This window comes from Lactuca serriola, chromosome 3 (genome assembly GCF_051521515.1).
Source record: "Lactuca serriola cultivar US96UC23 chromosome 3, Lser_US96UC23_V15, whole genome shotgun sequence".
NCBI classification, from domain to species: domain Eukaryota; kingdom Viridiplantae; phylum Streptophyta; class Magnoliopsida; order Asterales; family Asteraceae; genus Lactuca; species Lactuca serriola.
The window spans coordinates 103,456,429-103,481,423 of NC_136410.1; the positions used below are offsets into that span (position 1 = coordinate 103,456,429).

At 27.5% G+C, this 24,995-nt stretch overlaps 1 protein-coding gene and 1 long non-coding RNA gene across 8 annotated transcripts; both read left to right on the top strand.

Moving 5' to 3' along the window:
- The first annotated feature begins 3,638 nt into the window (after positions 1–3,638).
- Positions 3,639–5,714, top strand: LOC145092977 (mitotic spindle checkpoint protein MAD2-like). Of its 6 annotated transcripts, none has more exons than XM_079030990.1 (10): positions 3,639–3,794; positions 4,053–4,148; positions 4,258–4,273; positions 4,353–4,483; positions 4,584–4,704; positions 4,786–4,842; positions 4,924–4,980; positions 5,056–5,156; positions 5,237–5,358; positions 5,449–5,714. In XM_079030990.1, the coding sequence occupies exons 2-10, from the start codon at positions 4,076–4,078 to the stop codon at positions 5,554–5,556; spliced, it is 786 nt and encodes a 261-aa protein (XP_078887116.1). In that variant the 5' UTR covers positions 3,639–3,794; positions 4,053–4,075; the 3' UTR covers positions 5,557–5,714. The 6 variants fall into 6 exon arrangements, with proteins under 6 accessions (XP_078887116.1, XP_078887118.1, XP_078887119.1 ...); XM_079030992.1 differs by having other exon boundaries at positions 5,062–5,156; XM_079030993.1 differs by having other exon boundaries at positions 4,795–4,842.
- Positions 5,715–13,916: 8,202 nt separating this feature from the next.
- LOC145092979 (uncharacterized) lies at positions 13,917–16,771 on the top strand. 2 transcript variants are annotated; one of them, XR_013702695.1, is made up of 3 exons: positions 13,917–15,726; positions 16,323–16,436; positions 16,571–16,771. It is a non-coding gene; the product is annotated as an uncharacterized LOC145092979 (long non-coding RNA). The 2 variants fall into 2 exon arrangements; XR_013702696.1 differs by having other exon boundaries at positions 13,917–14,352.
- The last annotated feature ends 8,224 nt before the right edge of the window (positions 16,772–24,995 follow it).

Here is a 24,995-nt window from a genome sequence, read left to right on the forward strand (position 1 = left end):
AGTGAACATAATTCTATATGCAATAGATGTAATAGGAAAACAATCAACACGTTTTTAAAAATTTAGAATATCAATTGCTGTCATTTTTTCCCTAGGCAAGAGATGTAAAAGTAATTTTAGTTCAACATATAAGTCATTTCCATCAATATCCGATTGTTCATCTTTCTTGAGTGAAGTTTCAAGAGACTTACAACAAGACTTTAAGGTAATATCATCTAATGAAAGCAATTTTTCTGAATGAAACAAAAATCCAAACATTTTATCATATTGTTAATATTGTTCAAACCTTGTAGTTAAAGAAATAATTGCTTGATCAACAATATAAATAAAATATTTAACTCTAAATTTATCTTGCGCGGATTGTGAAGCAATACAAAAAGTGTCATTTGAAATTTCATTAAAATGTTTTTTTATTTTAGGTTCACGTTTTTTAGGAAATATTAGATCAATGCCCATTTCCAAGGCAATATCTTTTGCAGTTTCTAAAGCATTTAAAAACTCATTTTCTCTATATTCCTTAAAAAAACAAAATCAACCCCTATATTTTTTCCATAGCAACATTAATAAGCAAATCTTTTGATTGCAATTGTTTGCTAACTAAATTAACAATATTTAGCATTTCATACCAAATTACTAATGCCAATAAACTCAAAGTTACCAAGTTCATTTTTGCTAAGGATTTAGCTTCACTTGTTATTTTTGGATCATTATCATTTTTGACTATTTGAAGTAAAGTTTTTTGTATATCAAAAATTTGAAATCTTATAGCTTTCACACTATCAACACGACTCTCCCAACGAGTGGATGACAAAGATTTATGAGTTAACCCTTTCACATTATCTTTTAAAATTTGTCATCTCTTACTGGAATTTGCAAAAGTTGTATAGATACGTTGTATTGTTCCAAAAAAAAACCTTTAGCTTTACTACAAGTATTAGCCATATTACACAAAGTTAAGTTCAAACTATGACAACCACAAGAAGTATAAAAAGCTCTAGAATTTTTATCTATTTTTTTTTTTTTTTGCACTCCTTGATATTTTCCTTTGATATTTGATCCATTATCATAAGCTTGTCCACGTACATTATTAATGTCAAGATCAAGCAAATTCAATTCATTTTGTAAAACATCAAAAAGTCATTGTCCGTTTGTATCATTTACATCTAAAAACCCTAAAAAAGGATTCTTCAATGCAAACAACATTTGATGAGACATCCACATATCTTAAAATAATAGTCATTTGCTCTTAGTGACTTATATGGGAAGTACAATCAAGTATTATAGAAAATATTTTGCATTTTTTATCTTTTTGATAGTCGTAGATTTTATTTCTGAAGAAAGCAAAAGAATTAATTCATTTTGTATCCTATGCCCAAGATAATGTTTATGGATATCAATTTCATTTGTCATACATCATTACGTTGTATATGATCATAAGAAAACATGTCAAATTCAGCCAACATTTCAAATAAGCCTAAAAAATTTCCATTGTTATCTTCATATAATTTCTCATTAGTACCATGAAAAGCTAGATTATGTTTAGCAAGAAATTTCACAATAGATATAATTCTCAACAAAACTTGTCTCCAATGAACTTTTTCTTTTTCTAATTGTTTTTGAGCCGCATTATCAATAATTTTATTTTTTTTGTAATCTTAAACGTAAATCATACCAAGTATTTATATTTTTAACATGTTCCATACTTGTTTCATGCTCTTTAATTCTAGTGTTAAGATGTATCCAATCACTAAAACCCTCATTTGCTAATTGACCTTTTCCACACCCTTTTCGAAATATTTTACAACAAAAACAAAAATTTGTATCAATTTCTTTAGAATAAACAAACCAATATCTATCACATTTTTCCCCATCTAGTAAAGTTTTAGTATAATATGTTGCAAGAAATCTTCTTAAATATTTATCTTTAGGACCTTTTATAATGGATAAATCTCTTTTAGGACCTTTCAATGCTAAAATATTTATCATATTAGAATCAAGAATATCCCAATTTCTTGGATCAAATATATCAAAAGTGTGAAAATCAACATTATTATCAACATTAACATTAACATTATCATTAACATCAACATTAGCATTATCATTAATATCAACATTATTATTAACATTAGCATCAACATTATCATTATCATCAAGAATAGCTTCATTAACAGTTTGTGTATCATTTTTCGAAAAGTTTTGTGTTTTTTTTTTTTGTTATAAACTTATCAATAGATCCTGCTTGAGTTTTATTATCGTCTTCAATTTTTTTTGTTTTTTCTTACGTTTTTCATATCCAGATGCATATTTTTTTAATCTAGGAGGCATTGCAAATTGTAGAAAAGAAAGAAAAGACCTTTTTTGTGATTTGTAGATTTCTTCTTGGTTCTAGAATTTCAACACTTCAATTCTTCAAATCAACAAGAAAGCCAGAAAAGGGTATCAAAACTGTAAAAAAAAAACATAATCCAAATTCCAAATCAGCATGATATATTTCAATATCACAAACCAAAAAACGAATTCAGAAACCTGAAATCAAAAAAGAAATCGGAATTTGCTTGTACCTTTAAATTTTAGAAACTAATTTCCTCACTTCCTTGTTTCTTTTGACTTCTGTCTTACGAATTTAGATTCACAAACTACCTTCAAAATCATAAACGAATTTAGAAATTTAGAAATTTAGAAATTGTCAAACTGATTATTGATTGGAAGCAGAATATGCGAAGAAAAATAAATCTGATTAGAATTTAGAAATATAAAACTAAGAACTTATTATTAGCATTAACAAATAAGAAATCCATGAAAAAAATAAGAATTGCCGTAATGTTACCTTCTAATTTCGAATGTCTAAACCTCAGATTGTTGTATGTAGATTGTTTCTAATTTCAAAAATCGAAACCTTCTAATTTCAAAACCTTTGATCTTTGATTGTGAATAAATCGTTGCTTGATGGGCTTGAAGCCTTGACTTGCTTCAGAGTTTTGAGAAAAATAAAGAAGTAAGATTATGTTGATTGCTCGTGGTGATTGGAATCGATGGATAAAACATAAAATAAGCAATCAAAAGATCAATAATATCGTTGCTCTGTAATGAATGCCCCATGCTTGCAGCGTAATCAGTGAAGAACCCAAACGTTTTTTTTTCCTGAAATTTCTTCCCGCTCGACCTCCCTTCTTGCTTGCGTGCAGTCGACAAATGAAAAGAATAGCCTATTTTTTTGTTTTTGGGCCATTAAATGAGTATACACTACTAAAAATACTATAAAAAAATTCGGCCCTATAAAATTTTGGGGCTGTTCATGGGCACTTGATGCACGTGCCATGGGCACTTGATGCACGTGCCATGGGCCGGCTGATCATGAGAATAATTAAAATAAAATATTAAAAAAATATAATAAATTATGAAGAAACCAATTTGTATTTTTGTTCAGATTTAATTTTTTTTTTTTAAAGTTTTCTAATGAGCTTATTTCTAGTTTGCAAAATTTATACTTATGACATATAATAACAGTCGTAATGATACCCTTTTATCACAAAAATTAAGTTCATTGATAAATAATATAAAAAAAAATTATAAGTACAAACAAATTAAAAAATTGAAGTTTTAGTAAAAAGTTCGATTTCATTTTTAGTTTTGCAGATTGAAGTTTTAGTAAAAAGTTCGATTTCATTTTTACTTTTGCGACTCAAAAAGTTTTCGTTGCTCCTTCTCTCTCCCCTCATTCATTCATTCTTTCTTCTTTCGAGTACTTAGCTCATCTCAGAGCTAGATTCAACGAAGTTTTCTTATTTAGAAAGGTGATTGAAAATTTATTCGTAGTTTTTGTGTATTAAGAATGGTTTAGATTTTAGATTTAGCTGTTTGTTATGCACGTATCGATTTCAGAAATTATGTTTATTCTGCCTCTAATGAAACTACGTGAGCTAAGCTTCCACTAGCAACGTACTCTAGGATTATGTAGAAACCTGAGCTCCAAATCAAATTTCTGACATTGTTCACCATTTAACTTTAGCTTGATGCCGTGCACTTAACCTGTTTGATAAAATTCCCCACAGAAACTTAAGAAATCTTTTGAACAATGGGTTCACAAACTGCAAGCAAAAACATAATCACTCTCCGTGGATCCTCAGCCATTGTGTGCGAATATTTCGGTAAAAGCTCTTGTTTCTTGTTGACGTCTCCTTAAACCACTAATTTATTGATGCTAATAAATCTGTATTTATACACCCATAAATCTTTAATTATACACCTTCTTTTCAGGTTATGCAGCAAACAGGTAAGAATTGCTAGCGATTTCTCCTTCTATGGATGTAGTTTTCTCATTTCTATGTGTTCGATTGGAAAAAAATGTGTAGTATTCTGCACCTTAACGGTGTTTATCCTGAAGAAACTTTTGAAAGAGTGAGGAAACATGAACTTCAATTGTTGATTTCTAAGAAAAGGGGTGTTAAGTCATACTTATCAAGGCTTGATAAGCAGATTTCCGGTAAACTTTCAGTATTGTTAATAACATTTTTCCCTAATCTTAATACACTTTGTATTGTATTTTGCTTATGTGATTTGCATTTAAAATGGGGTTTATAAAGAATGGCTGGAAGCTGGGAGGTTGCATGAGATTGAACTTCTGATTATAACTAAGGCCACCAATGAAGTACTTCAGAGTTGGAACTTCATAATAGCGACTGATGGTGAAGCTGCTCCAAAAGGGTAAGATATTCCTGAAACTTTAGTCCACTGATACATTATTTTCATGTCAATTTAGTAGTTTTTGATCTTCATAAATTTAAGGGAGAAAAGTGATAAAGAAATCATAAATGAGATTGATTGTGAAGCTTCTGAAAAAGGGTAAGATATTCCTGAAACTTTAGTCCACCGATACATTATTTTCATGTCAATTTAATGGTTTGTGATCTTCATAAATTTAAGGGAGACGAGTGATAAAGAAATCATAAATGAGATTGATTGTGAAGCTGCTGAAAAAGGGTAAGATATTCCTGAAACATGAGTCCACTGATGCATTGTTTTCATGTCATTTTAATGGTTTATGATCTTCATAAGTTTAAGGGAGAAGAGTGATAAAGAAATCATGAATGAGATTATAGATGTTCTGAGACGTATTTCAGCCACCTACAGAGTCTTGCCTCTCCTTAATGAACCATGTAAGTACATATATAGCCCTTCTGTTTCAAGAAGGCTAAAGAAAAAACATGCTTAGAGTGTTATTATGTTGAAATTGCAGGCATCTTTAATGTGGTGGCACATATTGATATGGATGGTAGTCATGGTACAATAGCATTCAAATGGAAAGACAGTGAACATGAAAGGTCTTATATGGAGAGCTTTCGTGCTTTCAGTACTAAGGTATTATTGTTTTTCTCATTTCATCTTCATATCAGTATTAATTTATGGAGGCTGGTGGTGTTTAAGAGATTGTGGTTATTATTGGTGCAGATACTTAAGGCTGCCTCTTCGGTTTCTTTCAAGAAGCGAAAATCGGATGACCAGATGCATGAGGTTGACACTATGGTTCCTAAGAAGAAATCAAAATTGGATGACTAGTAAAAGTTGGGATCTTATTTTTGCTGTTTTTTCTTATTATAGTTGATGTGAATGCATTTAGAGGAACAAACTATGAATATATAAACTTGTATTTTGACTTTCTTATGGCTGAAACATTGAAAGATAACACTCTGAAAATGAAGAATTTGCTTCAGTAATCCATTGTTTTTTAGAAAATTTGAACACAATATGGTTTGGTGTGGTTTTAGCAGTAAAAATGGAGGGATGTTGTTTGGCATGGCTAAAATATTGTTTGGTATTGTCAATAAGCAATTTTGCCCAAAATAAATTTAGAAATAAATAAATAAATAAATAAACCACTTTTTGAGTTACATAAGCCACCCTTAAATTGGATAAAAAATTATGTTAATTTGGCATTTATATTTGTCAATGTTCTGGAAAACGGGCTGGATATCCAACCAACCTCTTTAAATAAGTATATGCATGCGACTATTCTTCTCAAACCCCTTCTTTTTAAACAAATTAGATTTTTCATCCTTATTTCATATCTCCATCCGATTAATATATTTTTTTTTCTTTTGTGTTTAATTATATTATTGTTTGATTGTTGATTAAAAAAAATATCATATTGTTATATATATATATATATATATATATATATATATATATATATATATATATATATATATATATATATATATATATATATATACATAGAGAGAGAGAGAGAGAGAGAGAGTTAAGCGCATGGGTAATAATTCGTGGTAAGAACATGGCGAGTCACTACCTTAAGCTTACATCAATAAAATATCTAACATTTTTTTCAAAATAGATCTCAGCTCCACCTCTCCACATAAACAACTAGTGTTATATCCGGCCGGTGGCTTGGTTGACCGATATAAAAACTATAGATCGATTTTACTTTCTTTTATAGTATCCTACTTTCATTAGTTCCCATTATAGCATTGTATTTTGAAAATTCTATAAAATTATAGCTATATCTTTCATATAAAGTTGTTTTGAATTTGATAGCCAAGAACATGATCATGGGTGGCTATAATAAACTTGTCAAGATGATATTCAAATAATATAATACAATTATATTTTGTAAATATATGTATATCATGGTTATAATTCTATAAAAGTTTTTTGATTGTTGGTTATGTAAATTTATAAAAAAAAATATATTTATTGCCTATTCTAGCATCATACTTTAATTTGTTGCCATTATAACATTTTATAATGACAAACCTACCTAGTTATAGTTAATATCATTCATATAATAACGGTAAACATGTTGTAAGCTGCCTAAAATATACTTAGATACTACAATAAGTACATTGCTATTTTTGGTGAGAATAACAAATTTTGGGTCATTTTTATGTTGTATCTAACTCGAGGGACTAAAACTTAGTATAAGCGGAAAGATATACTATGAAATTCAGTCTTTTTTGTATTTATATTGCTCTTTTGTTCCAACTATACAAACTTTTTTTTTCATTATACCAACCTACATTCATTGCAGTTAGCCTAACTATAAATTCAACTACAATCACATTCGGGTTTCAAAATCGGTTTGGACCAAAACCCAAAGAAATAACAACCATAATTAATTATCAAAATTTAAAAATAAACTACCATAGATTAGTCATATAACACAAAGGGCATAATTGTAAAATCCTACGAAGAAGGAATAACATGCAAAAATCAAAGACAATTATATCTGGGCCATTGTACATAAAATATGGTGATAATGATTAACTGTGAGACTTAACATAACAACAATAATTTTAGTTATAAATCCAATTACAAAGGAACCATTTCTTTAATGTTATCAACTTCATACAAATGAGTTTAACAAAACTTGATATTGACTGAAGTAACAGTAGCAATGACTGGAGAAGGCAAAGCGTCAAAAACTTGTTTGTCTTGAAATTAAAAGTAGCATGCTATTGTTGGATTAAGAATGATAGTAGCGAAATAATTTTGGCTTAAAATAAAAATAGAATGTTATTCTTGTCTAAAGAAAGAAATTAATATGCATATTTTCCCTTAAAGATGAAATCAGCAAGTTATTTTTGGCTTAAAAATGAAAGTAACATAATATTTGTTTTTATTTAAAATGAAAGTAACATAATATTTGTTTTTATTTAAAATGAAAGTATAATGTTATTTTTGGTTAAAAAGTAAAAGGCATGTGCTACTGTTGGCTAAAAATGAAAGTATCATGCTATTTTTGGTTTAAAAATGAAATTAGCATTCTATGTTTAGCTTAATTCTAAAAATTAGAACTATGAATCTAAAAAAAGTTGAGAATTACTGACCAACGGTTTTAAAAGAAAATTATACCTCTTATTGTAAACAGGGAAAAGAAACTTGTACTTAAACCCCTTATTGAGCTTCAGATAGATAATACCCTTCATTTGTTTCATACGATGGTGAATAAGAATTAAGAACAAATAGTATATTCTGTAGATATAGTTTTTTGATGTATTGATTTGAGAGAATATTTTTTTACCATAAGAAATTATAGATGGTTGGTAAAAAGCATTGGAAGTTGAGGACTTCTTGCACTAGCCATTCCATGGCCACTACATTTAAGTTGTTTTATATCATAGTTATATCATTTGTTATCGTGCATTGTAGAATGAAAAATCTACCCAAATAAATAGCATGTGAATGAAAAAAGCATAAAAAAGACCATAAAATAACTACCATAACAATCGAGTAACATACAATGAAATGATATTAAGTTAAAAACGAAAAGCAAAATCTGAAGATTAATCAATTTAAAGTCAAGTAGGAATATCATCATCAGTAGACTCCTAACACAGCCATTGAAGCCGATGCTTCTTTGGTGTTATTGAGGATCTGATACATGATTCTTCTAAAAAATCAAATTCTATATTAGCAAAAGCTACCTAAGTGTAAGAATACAATCACAACAATAGTAATCATGAGAAATAAACGTAATAGAAGAAAAATAGCTGACAATAACAGATGAAGTAAAAATATTTCCATAGCGTAAGGAAAATAGAAAATATAAACAATATGTTGTAACTTACTTGAATGTCTTCAACAACTTCTAAAGTATAGATAGAGGTAGGCGTGTTACAATTATGATATTTAATACTTTCATGACCAACCTAATTGAAATATCAATCACAATAATAAGAAACATACCAAAAAAACATAAGCAAACTTTATAGAAATAATAATAATTAACGCATATATTCTCACTTCCATCATCTTCCACATCATTTACAACATATATACATGTTTGAAGACCATCATTTTCTTTAGTATGACAAGCATCTTATGTATATAAAAAACCCAATTGTAATAAACATAAATTAGCAAAATAAGAGTTATAATTACCATTGTTGACATTGTTGATGGTATAAAATCAATACATGGTCCCCATAATGTTAGGTCTGACAGCTTCCATTCATAATCAGAAAATTTAGACAAAGATTCATATTCATATTCGACTATATAATAATTTTCATTATTTGTTAGAACAATTGTACTGTTATCAATCGTGGGAGCAATCTTAAAGCAATTATCAACATGCTTTATGTCATTGTAGTATTTAATTATAGTAAAACGACACACATAGTGTGACGACATATTGAATTTGTCTACCTTAATAGTAAAAATGACCTTATAAGCACATACATTTTTGAAAAGAAAATTTTGTACCCATTTAGGATCACCAGCACCCTAAAAAACATGAGAAAATCTTCTCTAATAAATAAAAATAATTTTTCCACTTGTTAATCTTTCATAAGTTTTGACACTTGTCATTTTATCATATTTTTGAAATATATAATATCCACGTGTCAATTTCTAAGTTTTTTCAATTTTTAGAATTAAAAAAGCTACAAAATGTTTATACACTTATATATGTAAAGTATTAAATGTAATAAATGTAATAGTAAACTGTAATTAATACGTTTCTTCATTCTGTCACACCCCCAAACCGAGACGGCAGAAACGTTCGAGGCGGAGGACGTCATGTACAATATCACAACAATTGAATAACATTAATCAAAGCAACAACAATCATTGTATTAATAATATATTGTTTATATTGTATTCTAATCATAGTTTGAATAACATCAAAAGTATATAATAAAAACATAGACTTGAAGCTACTATGTTCCGTCTTCACAAAACCTGCGTGTGTCTTTGGAAGAAAAAAAAAAGAGAGAGATAATAATTTTTAACAGAAAATCGGGCAGGATTTGTTTTATATGTAGATAGTCTAAATGAGTTAAGATTATAAATTAACCGACATTTTTTCAGCTTTTTTTTGGGAAGATAAATCTAATTTACTTTCAAACTAATCTTAATTTCATATATATCTCCAATGAAACATAAACCTTTCACATGAATGAGTGATAACAACACCTAAATAATAGTGTTGAGTTAGAAGTCCGGTGGTATAAGATATTGTGTTTTCTCCTTAAAGTCCAGATTTCAATTCTCGCGTGGAACATATATACATACTTGATTGTTATGCATATGAAAAACGTCATTGAATAATTAACTAGGTGTGAGACCCATGTATTACATGGGTTTATTTAAAATAAAAATTAAATATAAAATTCTAAACATTTAAGAAGTTTGAATCTATAAGAAAAATGAAAAAAAAATATTGAATTATAAAAATTCAAGTGTTTTTTTTTGTCTTTTAAATTTATAGAAATAATCTACATAAATAATTAAAAGAAATTAATAAAACTTTAACTTGGTAATTTTGAAATTAGAAGAAAAATTCATAAATGAAATTGATACGCATTTATTATTACATTTAATATTATGTGGAATTTAATAAAATGGAAAAACAATAAAATGACATGTGGAATAAAAATTAATTTAAAATTACCACAAAATTACATGTGGCAAAATGAATGAGAATGTGACATGTGGCAATAATATTTTCATTTATTATGGTAGATAGTGCTCAATAAAAGTCTGCGGTTTACTCCACAAGAGAAGTGGATTGTGTAATAGCCTTATTTTTGGGTAACTGATAAACCATGTCAAATGTTTATTGATTTTTGTATCTTATCTAATTCTTGATTATAAGCTTGTATATTTTAGCATCTTTAAGATTAATCTAAACAAGGAAAAAAACTCGGAACAGTTCACTGTCCTTGGTGCATGTACTTTTTATTTTTTTGTCAAAGTCCAAAAAGGCAAAAGCTATACATGTTCAATGAGATTTAGGTTGAAAAACACTTAGTGGTATATATATATATATATATATATATATATATATATATATATATATATATATATATAGGTTCAAATGTTTCTCACATCTATTGTGTGCAAGAATGCATCAATATGATTTTTAATATTAATTATATGTATATTAAATGTTATCCATACTTATAACTCATTTTTATAAAAACTAATTAAATTCGTCATTAATGTCAACAATAATATTCTTTCAGTATGAATTCATTTCTAGAAGAATGAGAGTGTATTCCAGCATAATGATAGTGTATTCTAGTTGAATACACCCTCGTTCTTTATATTCCATGCAACTTTATTATATTTTAAGTGGGTGGGTCCTGAAACAAAATACGAACTCATATATAAAAGAATGTTATTGCTGACATTGATGACATATTTAATTAGTTTCCATAAAAAAAGAATTATAATTATGAATATCATTTAATATACATATAATTATGAAATCATTTAATATATATATTTATTTAATTAAATAATTATTTAATTTTACTAAATTTCCTATTGGTGCATTCTAGCACACAATAAATGTAAGAAACAAAATAACCTAGCTATATATATATATATATATATATATATATATATATATATATATATATATATACACATACAGAGAGAGGTAGGTTCAAATGTTTTTCATATCTATTGTGTGCTAGAATGCACCAATAAGAATTTTTTATTAATTATATGTATATTAAATGTTATCCATACTTATAACTCATTTTTATGGAAACTAATTAAATTCATCATTAATGTCAACAATAAAAATCCTTCAGAATGAATTCATATCTAGAAGAATGAGAGTGTATTCCAGCAGAATGAGAGTATATTCTAGTAGAATACACTATCGTTCTTCATATTCCATGCAACTTTATTGTATTTTAAGTGACTGAGTCCTGAAACAAAATACGAATTCATATATAAAAACCTAGATGCGAATTCATTCTGAAAAAATGTTATTGCTCACATTAATGAGAGATTTAATTAGTTTCCATAAAAAGAGAATTATAATTATAGATATCATTTAATATACATATAATTATGGAAATCATTTAATATCTATATTTATTTAATTAAATAATTATTTGATTTACTAAATTCCTATTGGTGCATTCTAGAACACAATAAATATAAGAAACAAAACAACCTACTCCTATATATATATATATATATATATATATATATATATATATGTTTGTGTGTGTGTGTGAAACCCTTTTCTAAAAGGTTAAGATGCCCACGTACCACCAACCATCCCTCGTGATTCCATGTTAGCTGGCTTCTTGCCTGCCTTAATCACGCGTCTGTCATCTAGAGGTAAGCTGGCTTGATACTGGGGTTCTAGAAACGTCGTTTCCTGCTGATGAAAGTTTCCTACCTACTTGCTTCCGGTCAGCCTGATCTCACGATGAAGCAGAAGACTTTGGTGGTGGGTTTTTCTTCCGGGTGTTTCTTGCGGTCATACTGACTTCACGTTGAGGCATAAGATCATCCGTTATACCCACCACATACCACATATGTGGTGGGTGCCACATCAGCACCACATTCTCTACCACTAAACACACCTCTCCACCTCATTTTTTTTATTTAAATTTAATTCAAAAATACATTAAAACACAATAAAACATATTTTTTTAAATTAGTTTTTTATTTAATAAAACATATTTTTTATTCAATAAAACATATATTTTTTTAAAGTAGTTTTTTTATTTAAATTTAATTCACAAACACAATAAAACATATATTTTTTTTAAATTAGTTTTTTATTCAATGAAATAAAGATTACATTAATTTACAACACACAACATAAAATAAAAAAGATAATAATAAAAAAAACATAAAAATGCAACCACAAAAGAACTTAAACTAGTTTTAACCGTTATTTTTAATGACTAAATTTTGGGGACTCTTTCAATTTTCGCCAAACTTTGACGTGTTTAAACGGCGTGTGTTTTGTGTCTTCATATTGTGCATGACCACAACAAACGGGTCGCCTTCGTCCACGTTGTTTATAACAAAATTATAAATCCCATTGAATTCAAGGCATTTTACTCTCATGTCGCGAAACTTGGAACATATTTCATCAAAATTACGACTTTGACAACCCATTAAATCATGGAAAACGTTTCCAACTTTTACCCAAAAATTAGGAGGTATTTCTAGGTCTTCTGAAACAGCTACCCATGATAATGCTAAGTTCTCTTCTTCATTTTCTGACCAATTCATCCTTTTAGGAGCCATTAGCTTTGAGTTTATGAAGCAAAAGAAGTGTGTGATTGTGAGAAGAAGAGAAAAGAATTGTATGAATAAAATGAATGAATATGTATGGTATTTACAAAGGTGGTTTAATGTTGTTTATAGTAAGACTAAAAAAAAAAGATTTTTACCCTAAATATGGTCGTTACTCTACACCCAATCATATTTTCCGATTGCATTTGTTGTCCCGACTACGACTCCTCACGACCACGAACCACCACTAGCTACCGGGATGGTGTGCATGGTCGTGGTTCGTGGCCAACTAGACCACGAACCTGTCTGTTGCAACCATACCGGACGACCTAATAGTTGGCGGTGTATTTTCTTAACGGTGGTGTTTAAGGTTCTTGCCACCTACTACTTGGTTTAAAGCGTCGATAAAACGTGTATCGCCGACGATGCTTCCCTGTATCGAGTCACTTTCTTAATAGAGCTCCAGTCGTCACTTCTTGTTGTGTTTTTCAAGGTAATCTTTTTATATTGATTTCAATATATACCGGTTTCGTCTCCTTCTTCTCTTTTTATTCGAATTTTTTGCTCTCTCTAGAAAATGCTTTGGGTGAGTAATTTCGACCTGAGGGTGTTTGGGAAAACTTTTTAAATGACTTTTGTCTTTTAACTTTTCTAAAAAGATATAAAGATGTTTGGATGATGCAAAAGTTTTTTTCAAAATAACTTTTTGTAAAGAAGAAAATGATGAGTTTTCAAAAGTCAAGAAAGTGTGACTTTTTGTAACTTTTGGACTTTTAAAGCTAAATCACACTCAAAAGTCAAAAAATACTACCCAAATACTTTTTAAAACCCACTTTTGGCTTTTGTTTCCTCAAAAGAACTTTTACAAAAAGATCTTTTAGACTTAAAAAGTTTTCCAGGAACACCCCCAAATCGAAGCTAAAATATTAGGGCTTTTTGTTTTGTTGTTTTCGTTTGCTGGACTATGGCTCAATGTTCACACAAATTTGATATGACGTGTGTGTTCTAACAATTTCTATTCTTCAAATGCATATGGAGTTGAACGGATTCCACTCCCATGTATACCATCACTCCCCATCCTCCATCCAACTCTTTTTATTGGTTGAGTTTGAAATAGAAAGTCATACGAGGAACAATCTAACTAACCAGTTTTAGGGTTTATTTAAGTTGAATGTATTTTATAAAAATTAGGCGTTCTATGTTCAAGATATTACTTTGTCTCTTAACATCTTCATTTCGTTGTCCACATGCATTTGGGGCAGCTGACCATGCATTTGGGGCGGCTGACCTTGCTGGGCATACTCCCTGACTTTCATCTTCTTCAAAGCATTGATTTTAGAGGTAATTCTTTTGGTGTTTACATTTAATTTTCTCTTATTTGCTTTTGTTTCCCTTATGCTGCCTCAAACCTTCTCTTTGAGGCCAATTTTTTAATCGACATGACATTCAAAGATGATATCGTAGGTTATCATTTAGTTTTTTTATTTTTTATTTGTGGATTTTGTTTTGGGTTTTTTTGGTTTAGACTTGGTAATTGGGGTTTGGGTGAGGCAGATTCAGATAGAATGAAGTGGAAAGGGTTTTTGTTTTATAGTATGACCGATTTTAGTTGAAAATTATAGTTGAATAACGGTTTTTTTTTCTAAACAAAGCAAGAATCAGGAAAAAATTGGTCCCTTTTTTGGTTAACTGTTGAGATTCTTAATTGTTTATAGTCGTTCTGTTGTTTTAAGCTGTGGAAATGAAGCTTGTACTACGGAATCCTTCGTCCGCCCCTATCTAGGAGATAATCAAGACTTTAAAGAATACGATTTGTGTTCCAACTTCTGGTACTTTGAAATTGTCATTTTTTTCCCTTTTAACATGCATTAAAGGGTGACTTCCATGCTAGGACTATGGGGACAAAGAAGAATATAATGCACCAAGTTACACTTATACAAAAATGACATACAACAAGAGATGGGTCAAGGCATATATATTGCAATATGGCTCATGGTCCTTAAATTCATTCATAGGTTACAAAGATTTTTGTCATTTAAAAAAATATACAAGAATTAGTTACTTACTTATTTTATTGATGTGGGATTTCATTTATGGCATGCTTGTGTGGGTCCTCCTGCATCTGAAGTCATTTTTCATTAACCCCGATCATTTTTTTGGGAAAATTTACGAAAGGGCAAAAACCTTCATTTCATTTCATTTCATTGAAGACTGAAGAGCCAAGATAATCTTGCAACTTGAGTACATGGAAGTACTAATAGCTTATTGGGGTATGTATCATTACTCACCGTTGAAAATGGTGGGAAATTCCTCAATACCCAAGTCGATGTTTATCTTGTGACAACATTAGCCCCAATCATTTTTTTGGGAAAATTTACCAAAATGTGACATGCTTTCTTAAGTTTCGAGTGTTAGATATGGCTCAATTAAGGAGTATATACTTTTAAATTAGACCCATGGTATGTACCCTACAATTTGGATGCACAATATGGTAAATTTTTTGACTTAATTACCAAAAGGTATAACTTTAAACATAAAAAAGTTTCAATGTTTAACCACCTTCTTGATGTTCTTCCCTCTTTATGTACTGATCAAATGAAAGCAATTTCTATGCAACTTCAAGGAAAAGAACATTCTCTATGCCTTGATTTGTTTCAGAGATGTTTGGTGATAAAACATGCAGTAAATACAAGAGGAAATGATATTAACGGATAGGTAAGCGCTTACATAGCCGACTGATTTAAAAGGGGTTAATATTATAAAAGCCCTAATTTTTTAACCCGTAATTGGAAAAAACTCTAATATTTTTTTTATTATTGCTATGGCCACAACTTTTTCACAGAATTATTACTCTAGCCCACTTAACGATTTTTATGGTTAACTTGGTTAAGTTTTTTGCAAAATCAGTCCTAAAATGTTCAATTTTAGTCCCTGAGGTTTGCAAAAAATTACACCACATGTTTTTTAACTTTATTTTTTGTTTTTTTTGTATACTTTATTTATTTTCGGTTTTTTTATAAATATATATACATTTTTATTTGCTTTTTCTATATACTTTATTTATTTTCATTTTTTAACTTTATTTTTCAACAATTTGATTTTTTTACCTTTTATACCTCTTGTTTTCTATTTTACAGTGTATATATAGAGTATATTAGAGTTTTTTTTAGTTTTTTTTTTCATATTTCTTTTCGTATTATATTTTAATGTTTTCATATTTATATTTTTTTCTTATTTGTTTCCAATTATTTGTTTTTATTTTTGTATTTCAAAACACGAATATATCATTGGAATATATCATTGCAATGTAGATTCAACAGGCAATGTTAGCTTGGATATCTTGGAAGAAAATAGTTGGAGTCGTGCTTTAATAATTTCAAAGGTGCTGCTTGTTTTGAGATCAATCTTCACCAACCCTAACCCTTGTATGTATTTCATTCTTTTTGTTATAGTTTAATCCTTAAATTCCTTATCTGAATTGTTATATTATAATCTTTTAGCATCTTTAAAAATCTGAAATTTAGATAAAGTTGATAATTTTGTTTTTCAATTGTTGCAGATAAACCTAAGTTCCAGGAATTGCTCATTTGTACTTGGTAGACAGAAGTAAACATGATGCATTAGCTGCAGAATGGACTCAACGATTTGCAAAGTAAAAATTGAGCATTTAGGAAACCAAATAGTCATGTGTGTTTTTAGTTCATATATTATGTAGGAATTATATTATATATTTCATTTATAAGTATCGGTTTTTCTTGTATATTACATTGTAAAATGGCTTAGGAAGTGCATGCTTTTTAAATTTGGAAGATTTTCAAAATACTCGGTCCATATAAATTAAAAATACAAAAAAAATAAAAAGATGAAAAAATTAAAATATAATACGAAAAGAAATATGAAAAAAAAACATAAAAAACTCTAATATACTCTATATATACACTATAAAATAGAAAACAAAAGGTAAAAAGGTAAATAAATCAAATTGATGAAAAATAAAGTTAAAAAATGAAAATAAATAAAGTATATATAAAAAAGAAAATAAAAAATGTATATATATTTATAAAAAAACCGAATGAGAAAAAGATGATCCTTACTCAGGTGGTTGAATTCTTTTGAAACGGATGAATTTGAAAATCTCTAAAACACAAACTCACAAGATTTTTGAAATGAATGAGAAAAAGATGATCCTTAAAAGTTACAATCGAAAACGCACACATACACACACCTATTAATCGAGCCATCTGAGATAAACAAAAGACATTTATGGTTCGATTTCATCCTTAAAATTGATTTCAGATTCGAATTTGATTTGATATTGCATTAGGGTTTACCAGGTTTGAATCTTGAGAGATCGACGGTGGTTGAATCTTGACAGATTCAAAATTACCACAAAACCCTCCCAAACAACGAAGTCGTTGCCTTTCTCATCAGGCATAACGTTTTCAAACACCTTTCTCGTCGTACCTAAGGGTTACAGGCACCCATCAGAGCTCTTGGACATGAAATGTGGGATTTTGGGTAATTTATGTCAAAGCTTTCATGTTGGAGCTTCATCAGGAAATGAAGGGGGGTTGTATGTATGAGAAAGAGAGAGGGTGAGACCCTTTAATATTATATATATATATATATATATATATATATATATATATATATATATATATAAGGTAAAACTTCATAAATGGTCCCTGTTGAAGTGAAATGACAGAATTGCCCTTCACTTAACGGCCAAAAGCTAACGTAGTTAACGAAAAGGACCATTTGTTAAAAGTTTTGAAACCACAGGGACCATCTGAGAGGTTTTTATAAATTAGGGACTAAACTTCAGATTTTCAAAAACCACAGGGACCATTTTTGAAGTTTTGTCTTTTTTTAATTCCAAAATTACCCTTCGTGGGCCGTGTTCTGCACAACCCTTTTGAATTCACTAGTGTGTATATATATATATATATATATATATATATATATATATATATATATATATATATATAGAGAGAGAGAGAGAGAGAGAGAGTCAGGTTCATGTGAGACCATCATATTTTGTGAGACATGATGATTCAATAATAGCCATTCATTTTGGAGATAAAAAAAATATTTTTAAAATGCAAAATAAATGAAAATTTTCGAAAAAAAAAATTTAAATACTATTTTCGTCATTTATTTTATCAAAAAAAAATTTTAAAAATTAACGTTTTTTCAAAATATATGTGAAATATTTAGATAGAATATTATGTTGTAAATATTAAAATCAAATTTTTAGAATGTTAGAATATTCTACTAGAATATTAAACTATAAATATTCAAAAAATTCTAATAAAATATTAGAATATTCTAACAAATCTAACAATTTAAGTAGAATATTAAAATATTTTAATATATCTATCAATTTTAATAGAATATTAGAATATATAGTCGTTTATTTTTTATTTAATTCTAACAAAATATCCTAGTGAGTTAAGACAGAAAATAAATGTTTTGAACATTAAATCGTGATTTTATATTTAGTATTTTTCTTAATTGCTATTATTTTACCAATGAAAAAATCACATTCATATCGAAAATTTGGAGTAAGGGAGTGAATTTTTATGTTTGTATATTGAATTATTCACTACTAGTTTATAACCCATGGCAATCACGGTTACAAATTTAATTTAATTTTTATAGTAAAACTTGAAAATTACTAGTTAATTATTTTAAATAAATTAACAATTAATCATTGATTTAAAAAATATATGAAATTATATCATTTTATAAATTGTATTAATTTTATTTTAATTTTTATTCTAATGTTATTAATTTAATGTAATTAAAGTCGAAAATTTAAAATTTAAAGTTTAAAATGGAGTTGACAAGTAAAATACATTAATTATGAGACATAATAGGATAACACATGACAAAAGAAGAATAAATATGCATTAATTAGGAGACCTAATAAGATGACACATGTCAAAAGAAGAATAAAACTATTCTTTTATTAAAATATGGATTATACACGTAAATATCATACAAACTTGATATGCTATTAATTTTTGTTTTTCCGGTACATATGTAAACATTAATTGTTTCAATTTAGTTTTATTATTTTAACTTAAAACTTTAAATTATGTTTAGATTAGGTTACTAAATAAAATATACATTTGCAATTTATAACGGTTATTAAATAAATGATCATTTTTTATTTGTCAAATTTAAACATTATAGTCATTTATTTATATTCGTTCCGTCCAAAAAAAAACAGTAAACATAATATCAACAACACTATCTATACATATACAACCAAAAGGCCTTTGTTCACGTGTTTAAGTCTTTTCGGGACATAAATGGTATTTAGATATAGGTTTAGATAATTTGTCGTTTCAAAAAAAAATCTATACATGTACCGTTGTCTAGTTACCCATTTAGTATCATTTATCAATTTAAGACTTATTAGAAAAAAAAAGAAAAAAAACATGGCCTTTGTTGTGTAAGTGAAACAAATTTGTTATTATTTACACCAATACATCATCAGAAATTATATATATATATATATATATATATATATATATATATATATATATATATATATATATATATATATATATATATAAAGAGAACCTTTAATTCACCAATCAAACAATCAGGACCCTTGATTGCATTTCAATCTTATGTTTTCCACCATTAGATTAGATTGCTGACATCATCTTCTTCAAATAAAATTCAAACACAATTACATTTAATTATAGAATCTTTAACAATTATAGAATCTTTAAATTCAATAATTACATTATCAATTACAGCATATCATTATATTTATATACGAGATATTAGTTTCTCTAATTAATATTGTTCCTAATTTAACTCCCTTATTTATAACTTCTGGTTTTAAAATTCAAACCCGTTTAGTTTTTATTTATTTATTTATTTTTTGAAAAAAAAAACTCATTAAATAAACATATCAATAATTTGGTCATTAACCTATAAAATCTAATCTAATCCTATTAAATTAGCAAAATATTTAAGAGTTAAAAATAAAGTCAATATTATTTATAATTTATCTCCCGGTATATCCCACGTAAAATAAATCAATTTGAGATAATGGCTTTGAATTTAAAACTCATTAATTAAGCAAGTCAATTAATTTGAAATTTTGATTCAATATAAATGATATCATTTTTTTCCAGATGAATAACCGAAAATCTCCAAAATAATATTTTAGGATCCCATTTTTTTGGAAGATAATGATTTTGTTATTGAAAAACAACCTATATATACGATTAGATTGAAGTTGTTCTTCTTACGATTTTTGATTCAATCCTATGATTTACAGTGTTTTTCTTCAAAGGTATTATTCTATAATTCTTCTTTTCTAGGTTTTTTCTTTACCATGTTCTCCTTCTTCTTCTACAATTTATTGTATTTACTTTGTTCTTATTACTTGTTATTACTGTATTCCTGTTGAGAGGTCATGAAAAAAATTAATCAATATATTAGATTCATTCATTTAGTAATAGAAACAAAATTATATCCTTTATATTAATTTTTTTAATAAGCTGACCTATGTGTGTCAAGACAAAGCCATAAAAGTCGTTTTAACATATGATGACAAAACTCGTGGAATGGACCAAAAGCAAGATGAAGAAGTTTTTATTGTTACACTTCAACTTGCATGAACAAATACATATATCTTGTTCTAAGTTCTTCAATAGTTCTTTTATACATATTATTATACTCTTTAGTTAAATTTTCTAATTTTATATTACTGTATTTGTTTATATCAATGACTTTAGTTTCAAAATCGACATTCAAGTACAAGACTTTACCGGTGTGGTATCACTTACATTATTTGATCGTGACACAAAGAAGCTTCTGGAAAAAACCGCACAAGAGTTGCTTCAAAAGTTTAATGAGGTTATCGATATTAACTTCATTTATATAAAACTAATTTTTTACATTTTATCTATTTATTTTTATAACCATTTTTTTATTTTTAGAAGGGTAATATGAAGATTTATCTATTCGCTTTGTATGTAGTTTCGATAAAAAGTTGGTGTTCAAATTCAAATTTCACATTATAATTTGAAGAACAAAGTTGATGATTATGCAATCTCAAACTTCATTGTTGATAATACAATCATTGTTGAATTGGAAAAAAAAATTAACATCAAACAGGAAACATTCTTTTATGAAGAATACTACAAACATTACACTTATTAAATTTCGTTTTTATATTTTAGTTGTCCAACTAATATCTTTCTATGTACTACAAAATGTAGTCGTCAGAATCCGATTCGTTTAATGTTTTATTGGCAGAAGTCGGATCTCAAGACACATTAAATTAGAAGGTTTTAAATATAATATAACTAAATCTAATATTTTAATAACTTTAAAATATTATTAACTTTTAGGTTGACATATGAATTTATTTTCTACATTTAGGATGTTGTTTCGCTTACTGGTGATAACGTCACACCCGCTTCGAATCTTGATAAAAATATTGCAACAAGTCCACTAACTAAGTGGACATCCTTTAAAAAAATGTATGGACATGAAGAATTAAATCGCAACCGGTAAGATGTTTACGATGTTGATAATCTAACAACCATGTCCTCAAACAAACGACCATCAACATCAATGACAATCGTACTTCTAGAGAAGGCAAACCAAAATTGTTAATTCCAAAGCAAGATAAATAATATATGATTTTCATGATTTTATTTGAGTGGTTGAGTGATTTGAATATTATTCATTTCATATTTTGTTTACATACTATTTGGTTTTGGGGTTTGATTTTTGATGACTTTATTTCATACTATTCGTTTTTGGGTTAGAATTTTGATGAGTTGAATATATTTTGGGTTTTACGAAAATGTTGAATTATTCATCTAATTTCCTTTTAGGTTTAAACTCAGATGAATTTAAAATTTTAATCACATTTTACTCTATTATTTCGTTTGAATGTGAATATTTCAACATTGTTACAATGTTATTCATTACAACCTCAATATAAATATTAAAAAACCACCACTTTTTAGGAAATTGTAAACTTTTATAAATATTTTAACCGTTATAAAACAATTATTTATATTTCTTGTAAAATATTTATAAATTTATTAGTAATATTTATATTATTATTTTTAGATATTAATGATATCATACAGTTTTATATATTTAAATAATAAAACTCATTACAATGATGCTAGAGAGAGACGAAGACTAAGACATTTACATTTACTAAATAGAATATTGATATCTATGTCTAAAAGAGGCGCTTTAATCGATCATCTAAAGCAATAAAGACTTTTGATTGTGTTTCACTTATATATTTTTCACCATTAGATCAAATTGCTTATGTCATATTGACCAATGTTTGGTCAAACACGTTGTCCATTAATTTTTCCGCTCAAACCTTCACCAATTTCTTCTATCCCTAAAATAAAATTCAAAATTCAAATCCTCTCCAAATTTAAAGTCGTAATTTATGCATTGGTCATCTTATATGTTTGCAAATCAATATGATATATCTTCATAATTATTCTATTTCTTTCTCAGTGTAGATCGATGATACCAAAATTCATCAAGGGAAAACACAGTCATGTTGAATTTAAATTTTATTAATATAGTAAATACCTCAAGTTTTGAAAGTAATAATCGGTTTGATACATGTTTGATTACAATTGCTCGATTTCCAACTATCTAACTCAATAATTGTATGTATTTATTCTTAAACTTACCATTTTTTATAATGTTATTGATTATATTTACTATATTTAAGTTTAAATTGCAGAGAATTTTACTTGAAAGTGATGAGCATTAGTTGATGTTTGTATTGAAGCTTGAGAATGATGCAAAACTCTAAATACCTTAGTGGTAATATCCTACATACTTAATAATTGAGTATTTCGGAAAAAAAAAAACAATTTCTATTAACTTTGATAACAAATTTGTTGAATGAAGCATATTTTTATGCTTATAACTTTGTTTTCTCTACTCACTTGTACTTATCATCTTGAAGATGAGAAAACATTAACCATGACTATATTGAAAAGTGTCAAAAAGATCATATTGGTCATACCTTTTTGACATGATCTTCAAATGTTTTTTTTTCTCAATTCTTTGTTTTTTATTTATATAGTTTTTGTGTATTTGATTTGTTTCTTCAAGAAACTCGATTTTCTACTAATTTTGATAAAAAAAAATTGTTGAATAAAGCATACTTTTATGACTATAAATTTGTCAATTTTCTATTAATAAATCAAGTGTAAATGAATTTGAACAATTGTTAAATTCCATATTCTATAATGTAATTAATCAACTAATTAATCAAATAATAATACATGTCCAAGTGGTTGGGTACCTCAGGGATAACAAGCAAACATGCAAATTATAAGCAATTTCATAATATTGTATTTTTTTTTACTAGCTTTAAATTAACAATTACTTCTTTCACTTGCTTAAGATTATAGATTACTCATATAGGTTTGTAATAAAATAAAATTTTGATAAATTGAAAAAATTGTTCAACAAAACCTAATTGGTTATATATAAATTTAGGCTTCTTTTTGTGTTGTTATGTTTGTTGATTTGGCTATGCATGATTCATTTGAAGTTCTATTTCTCTACAAGAATGTTAATGTTCACATTCAAGGAGAAACAATCACAATTGGTAAGTATTCCAAATGATTTTTCACTTACATTAATCAAAACTATCACTTTAAATGGTGCGTTCTCATAGAAGTCAAACTGGTTGTCACTATACAGATCTTCCAGCGGTCTATAGAAGAATCCCAACAGCTCTATGAATAATTTTGCTGCGTTTTCAATGAAGAATCACTCTATCAACATTCGTTCTCTAAAGTTTTTTCTCTTATTTTTTATATGCATGCGTGTCACGACAATAAGGCAGAAAGAGGTGTTAGTAACCATTATAGATGAAAATGTAAGATATAATTTAAAAATATTATATAAAGTATAAATTGTGGGTTTGTGATATTTATTTCTATGAAAATATGTTGTTTGATTACTAGGTTATATATATGGGTGTTTTTTTTTTTTTTTTTTTTTTTTTTTTTTTTTTTTGTAATTTGATTTTGACAAGTTTGATCTAAATTTAATAATTGAAGCAATTAGGAACGATATGTGCTAACGATCTTGAATTTGTATTGCCCTCCAGAAACCAGCTGTGGCCTCATAGACCGTTCATTCATATCTTGGTTACAAGAAGTCATGGATGCATTTCTTGAATCAATCCTCTAAACTGAATTTCATTTGTTAGTTGGATGCAGTGACCAAAATGCAAGATTTGTGAAAATTCATTATTATTTATTAGTGTTAACCTTTTGCAAATTATGAAACTAATATTATATTTTTGTTCATAACATTTTTTTTTCTTGTAATAATTTCTTTGATGAGAAGATATGTATATATGATTGGGTGTAGCCTGAAAAATCATATTTTAATTCTTATAAGGAAAAATACTTTATAAATTTACCAAATTAAAATATCTGAATTTGATGTTTATGGTTATGACAATGCACTTAAACTGTAATGTTTATCGAATTTCTTTGCAGAATTTAATGCTGTTGGTACATATAACAACTTATTGTTGCTTTTGGTTTTACAGGGCCAATATGAAAAGAATCATGTAAGCCTTCATTGAGGTTAGTACACCGGACAAAGTCAATTCATAAAGCTACTACACAACATGTTTTAATCAAGAAGTCGCATCATGTTGTGATAAAACAAAGATCACGTGAATCATTTATATTAAAAAATAATGTATTAAAAAACCAAATTGCTCTAATATAAATATTAAATATTTTTATTTAATAAGTTTGGTTCAAAAAATCTAAAAATGAATCTAACTAACATTTTTTTTATTAAAATTTCATCTAAAACAATGCCACTTATTAATATAATATGTATTTAATTTATGTTCACCGGGTTTACGATCGGATCATAATCTAATATATAGAGTAATAATTTAGAAGTACCACGACAAGACTTGACTG

Excerpts from the sequence above, each read along its gene's own strand:
- LOC145092977 (XM_079030990.1), top strand. The coding sequence starts at position 4,076 with ATGGGTTCACAAACTGCAAGCAAAAACATAATCACTCTCCGTGGATCC. Across the intron at positions 4,843-4,923 it reads TGTGAAGCTTCTGAAAAAGG|GGAGACGAGTGATAAAGAAA; the intron begins GTAAGATATTCC and ends CATAAATTTAAG. Across the intron at positions 5,157-5,236 it reads GCCTCTCCTTAATGAACCAT|GCATCTTTAATGTGGTGGCA; the intron begins GTAAGTACATAT and ends TTGAAATTGCAG.